Source organism: Thunnus albacares, chromosome 13 (assembly GCF_914725855.1).
Source record: "Thunnus albacares chromosome 13, fThuAlb1.1, whole genome shotgun sequence".
Lineage (NCBI taxonomy): Eukaryota > Metazoa > Chordata > Actinopteri > Scombriformes > Scombridae > Thunnus > Thunnus albacares.
The window spans coordinates 18,172,346-18,178,581 of NC_058118.1; the positions used below are offsets into that span (position 1 = coordinate 18,172,346).

The window sequence follows — 6,236 nt, forward strand, 5'->3', positions numbered from 1 at the left end:
AATTATGTGTGGCCTTGATTATTATGTGTGCCACATGTAGGGTTTTTGTTCACTTAAATTCCTCAAACTCAAAGAAAATTAATTAAACCTGTAAAAAAGAACAGTGAACTATTTAACATTATGATTATTGATTTATACAATAATGGTATAATATGCCATTTTGGGCAATTTCCCTGCATTTTTTTCTGTGTGTGTGTCCTTTGATTTCAACTTGTGCTAATAAATAAAACTTAAACTCAAACTTGAATGCAAAATTATCTTTTGTAAACTTACTATTGTAAAATGTGAATGTTATCATCAGTGCAAGGACTGGTGCTAAGCACAAAGCTGACAATCTGACAGTGCCTATTTGAACACTTAAAAAATAATGAAAATGTGTCAGGTAGCAGTATTTATACAGTAAAACTGTAAGAAGAAGAGTGACAACTTGTGAGGAGTATTGCATAGGGGCTAACTTACTCAAAAATGCTGATTTCATGCTGTGTTGTTTGTTTGTTTTTTCATCATTACAATGGCAGATTACCAGGAGAGAAGAGGCAATAAAAATATGTCCAATATCTTGAAGGTAATACTCACATGGTGGTTTATCTTGGACTCCACCCCCGCAAACAGAGCAACTGTCACACTGCATGCTCCACATTGCCGCTACAGCACAGCATGGCTCCCAGCATGAACAATTTACAAAATCAGATATCTGCAAGTTTGCAAAAGGTCAGTAAGTGTCACTTGCATTCCAGCTGAGTGATTTCTGCTGCTGCTGCTCCGCCCCCTCTGTCCAAGTGCAGGAGTTTTAGTTTACATTTTTGTTTTTTTTTTCAATTATGGACTGACAGCGTTTGCCAAAAACAGAATAATTAGTGCCACTTTAAGTGGATAGAGTTAAGACTTAAAATGGAGGGCTGCCAAAGGAGATAGTGAGAGGGAAGCAGACAGAAAAAGAAAAAACACAATGTGCAGGCATGATGCAGGTGTAAAGGACCGTGCCTATTTAGGGAACAGTAGAAAGGAGAGAGGAGGGAAGAGGGAAGAGGTTGACAGCGCTGAAGAAATAAGGGCAGCACGAGAGAGGAAGGGACTTTGCTGGCTGAAGAAAGGAGAGCAGGAAAATGGCAACGAGAGGAGACTAAAGGTTTGTTGAAGAGAGGCAGAAAGGGGAGACAAAGCTAATGAAAGTAGGGAGAGAGGAGAGGAAATAGAGGAAACTTCAGGTGATCCATTCTGATCTGTCCCAGGGGAGCAAGACTGAAGATGGATCAGAAAGGGATACTCAGGAAAGAGACCATAGGATATTGTTAAAGAGTGATTTTCTCTATCGCCCTCTCTTTCTCTGTCTGACACACACATCAGTTGGACCTCTGATCACGTCACGTTTTTTAAGGATCTGGAGATACTACAAAAGAATATGGTCAGGGTGGCGTGAAACATTTATAGATATATGACAACTTGGCCTATGGTGTCAAAATTCAAACTCAAATTACTTTTCTATTCCTTATCATTTGGCTTATTTGTGGAAAAAGTTGAAGATTCATTTTATGTGCACCATTATATGCCCCCTGGCCTGTTTTAATTTGAATCAGAACAATGTTACTTTGGTGTTTGAAGTACTTTGAACTAAAACACATTACCACTGCAATACAGGTATTTTAATTTTGCAATAAAATTACCATTAGAAATTGACTGAAGAGAAATAACTGCATTAAACAACTAATTATACGGTACCAAAACCAATTTATCCACATTGTTCGCTCTTCCATGAAACACATACAAAGCACCTACCTACAAGACATTTTGCTAATAGTTACTATATCTCCCTCCACTGTATATACTGTGTTTAAGTCCTTCCAGGATAGTGTCGGTACTGTACAGTATACACATGCAGATGTATACATCTTTGTAAATCTAAAAAAATGTATACATGTGCACATAGCTAGTGTTCTGCTTTAATATTCACAATGTCAACATTTATCATCAAATGTGTCAATTTCATCAATAAATGCTGAAAGTATTTTGCAGATAGTTATATCCAGGATAAAGTGCCTTTACTTTAAAACATTCTGTAGGTTTTTCCATGTAGATTTTTGTTGACAGTCTTAAGGTCCTGTATATCCCACTCATTGTGTCGCTGTCAGGCATGTTCTTAGAGATGTCTGTCTCTTTTGTTTTGTTTGCTGTCCTCCTGTGTATGTTTTCCTTCCCTTTGTGCGTACATACATGCCTCAGAGTATTCTGATCCATCCACCTTTCTCAACATGACAGTGCTTTATGCTGTCCGTTCTGTGTTATGGGATTGATCTTTTCCAGCGTGACCTCAGTATCGCTGTCTAAATTCCCAGAGATGGCTGGGGAGAGTTTTTCCATGGCGTTGTTTACCATCCCCACCTCGATCTCCCCCACACATCCGTCCTTCTTCTGTAACTCCTCCTCCTGACACAGGATGCTGTGGGGAATCACACAGCTGGCTGAGTGGTTGCCCTCTTTTGGGATGTGACTCTTGGGCTGATACTGACAGTTGGGGTTCGAGGTAGGGGCGCCCATGTTGTTGTTAATACTGACGATCTCGATGGCGTTGCTCCCCGGACAGAGCCGGTGGCAGCCCAACAGGATGGAGAAGGCCTTGCGGAAGTCAGCGTTGAAGGCATAGATGATGGGGTTGAGCGAGGAGTTTGCCCAGCCGAACCACACAAACACATCGAAGGTGGTGGAGCTGATACAGGGGAAGTCAGTGGTACCGTCCGGCAAGTTCGGCTCACAGAATGGCACCATGCAGTTAAGGATAAAGAAGGGCAGCCAGCAGCACACAAACACTCCCATGATGACTGAGAGCGTCTTTAAGACTTTGGTTTCTCGTTTGAACGACATTTTGAATGAGCTCTCACTGTCTATGTTCGAACTATTCCCCATGCTGCTGTGACGGTTTTTGGCACTCTCAGCTGCCCGCTCCAGAGCAGATATTCTCCGTATCTGTTTCTGGGCGATGCGGTAGATCCGGGTGTAGGTGACGATCATAATAGCCACAGGGATGTAGAAGCTGATAAGGGAGGAGGAGATAGCGTAGGTCCTGTTAAGGCTGGAGTCGCAGTTGTCAGGGGGCAGATCGCCAGGGTATGTTCCATTCAGCTCTGCGTAGCTGGTTGTCTGAGCTTTGTGCCAGTTGAGCTGAACAGGAATGAAGGAGATGAGAACAGACAGGGTCCACGCCACACTGATCATCAGACACGCCACTTTAGGGGTCATCTTGCGTTCATAGCGGAATGGGCTCGAGATGGCCCAGTATCGGTCCACACTAATCACACACAGGTTCAAGATAGAGGCAGTGGAGCACATGATGTCAAACGCCACCCAGACATTGCAGAAGGCTCCAAATGGCCAAAACCCCACAATCTCTGTCGCCGCCTTCCACGGCATTACCAAGATAGCTACCAGAAGGTCAGAGATGGCCAGGGAGATGACAAAGAAGTTAGTGACCTTCGACCGCAAGTGTCTGAACTTGGTGACAGCAACACACACAAGCGTGTTGCCTAGCAGCGTGGTGAAGATGAGGAGGGAGAGGAAGCATCCTGTCAGCACACGTTTGGACGAGTCTCTCTCTGGTAGCAGCTGCTTGCCATCTCGAACCGTTGAGAAATTCTGATCCATTGTTTATATTACACTGCTAATAAAGTGAGAGAGGGGGTGGGTGATGGGGGTGTCAACAGTCACCCCATCACATCCCCAGCCTGCTGCAGCTGTGCCTCTCTGGGGAAGGGTTTTAGACGGACGGCGTAGCTGGCGGAGAGGTCAACTGTCTCGGCACCAGCTCTCCCACAGACTGGGTCATCCATAGGCTCCTTGTCACAACCACCATCCTTGCACAAGAGCTGCTACAAATATTTCAAAAACATCTCTTCAGAAATTTGCCCCCCAAAAATTCTTGTTCATAAATTCCTGGAGCAGCAGTACAGGCAGCAGACATTCTAGTTTGAAGGAAAGGAAGAATATTCCAGCCGTTGTTTGCAATTATTTTTCCAATCAGCTCTGTAGTCATAAAATAGCAGCAGTAAAAATGATATTAAAAGAAAAGTCCTCGTTCCTTTTTTTCTCCTCTTACTGTATGCCTCAACTGTCAAGCCCTCAGCGAAAGTTTCACATCATATTGTTGCAGAGCTGTTGAGCAAACAGAGGCTTGCCCAATCATTAGCCTTATATACCACCTCATCAATAACTTCTATTGATGGATTTCGCCCTGCGTTTATCTGATTTGTTTAATGATCCTCGAGGCGTGTCCGTGTGGTTATATTGGTGCCTGTATTGACGCTGATCCACCCCGACTGCTAGATGTTGTATTTTATTTTTTATGTCTTTGAATGCAGCTCCCTCTTAGTAAATGCCACAGTCTCCAGCCAACATTTCCACCTGAGTGGCGAGCAAAAAAAATATAGATTGAAAACATCATTCAAAAGTCTCAACTGTCCATTTTGATATCAGAGACATATATAATAAATGTCTAATTCGCAACATGTAGGAAAGCACATCAATGCCACAGCTCTTTTTACACGGACATGCCGCTGTAATCCAGATGCGAAGTCAGTTTTTTTTTTCTTTTGGTTTAGTTTGCGTGCCGATACGAAGCCAAACGACAAATCAGTTTGGAAAACATTCAAGAGGTATTTTGGCCACCCACCTAAATTATCTCTGGTAGTGCAATCCCTGGATTGAGATCCACGTCTTTGAAACAGAGGCGCATTTTTTTTTTCTTCTAAATTTTATACAGCGTGCGCTCCGCTCTGTGGATGTGGACAGCTCAGGACCCGCGGCAACGTCTTGGGTTGGCTTGAAAATATCAAATGAGCTCCGCTAATTGAACAGACTAATAAAAATATTCAGTCCCCCAAAATCCACATTACTTCGGCATACATCCAACTTGTATCTTGGTACCAAGTGAAGGAGAAGGAGCTCACCCTCTCTGCGCTCTCCTCCATGGGAAGTCACTCACGCTCCCCCCCTGTTGCGTCGGTCCTCAGGTGTTTTATTGGTCCTTATGCTTTTCTTTTGGGGGTCATCCTTTGTTGTGCAACATTCAGTTACCCTGTGATGTGTCTGCGGTCTGACTAGCCGGCGGAGAGTGATGGGAATGAAACTCTGGTCTCTCCAAGACCGTTTTCATGCGCGCTCCTCTCTCTCCGCTCAGCTGCTTCCTGCTGCTGTGCGCCACGGTCCCTGCCACAACTGCTCCATCCATCCAGGGATGCTGTGAAGGGTGAAGCCTCCCAAATTCACGCTATAACCCACACCTTTGGTTTGCTTAAGAGTTTAGCCACACAGTCTATGATGACAAAACTTACGTTACAGCAGTGTCAAACTGGAAGAATCTACAGGAGGGAAAATCATGATTTTTTTTTTCGGTTTTTAAATTGATTTATATCTGAAATCTGACACCAACTAAATGTCAGATTTTTGTGACTTTCCCATTTACCAACATTATAGGCTGCAACATTAACTCACTTTTACAGATTACAGTACTAATATTGATGGTATTCCTGTCATCTGCTTTCACTTTTTTCTTTGACTTGACCTAAGCCGACAAAAAATTGAATATCACCGATGTAAAGACACAAAAAGAAAAGAGAGACTAAAAATGAAGGTGCCATGATGTCCTGAGATGAACTTGTAGCCAGCAGGCATGCACACAGAGGCACAATGAGGCCATCTACTGGATGCCAGATTGCAGGAGATTATATGAGAGTTGGAGTTGAGGAGACTGAGTTGCAGCTTTGTAACGTCACATCATTAACATGACTAAACAACTCTGAATTAGACTAGAGTCCTATGAGCCACGCTGCAGCAGGAAGAACCATGAATTAAGAGAGACACTGAGTGTTGAGATGTGTGTGTGTGTGTGTGTGTGTGTGTGTGTGTGTGTGTGTGTGAGAGAGAGAGAGAGAGAGAGAGAGAGAGAGAGGTAGATTAATGCTGTCATGGTGTTAGCTGCCTGGTTGGCCTGGCCAGTTTGAATATTAACTATTTAGCGAAATCAAATCCTCAATGGAATCTGTCCCCCTGTGTGTGTGTGTGTGTGTGTCTTTTTGTGTGTCTGTATTTGTATGCGTACATCTATGACTATGCATGTCTGTGTGTGACCGTGTGGCATATGTGTGTTTACTGTGTGTTTTTTCTACACATGTAATATGTGTGTGTGTGTGTGTGTGTGTGTGTGTGTGTGTGTGTGTGTGTGAGTAATGCATGTAGACAAGCCAAGT

The 6,236-nt window shown here is 43.5% G+C and overlaps 1 protein-coding gene across 1 annotated transcript; it reads right to left on the bottom strand.

Moving 5' to 3' along the window:
- Nucleotides 1–511: 511 nt before the first annotated feature.
- Nucleotides 512–5,181, bottom strand: drd1b (dopamine receptor D1b). The gene has a single exon (XM_044371797.1). It carries the CDS (start codon nucleotides 3,634–3,636, stop codon nucleotides 2,245–2,247), a length of 1,392 nt encoding a protein of 463 aa, XP_044227732.1. The 5' UTR covers nucleotides 3,637–5,181; the 3' UTR covers nucleotides 512–2,244.
- Nucleotides 5,182–6,236: the final 1,055 nt, after the last annotated feature.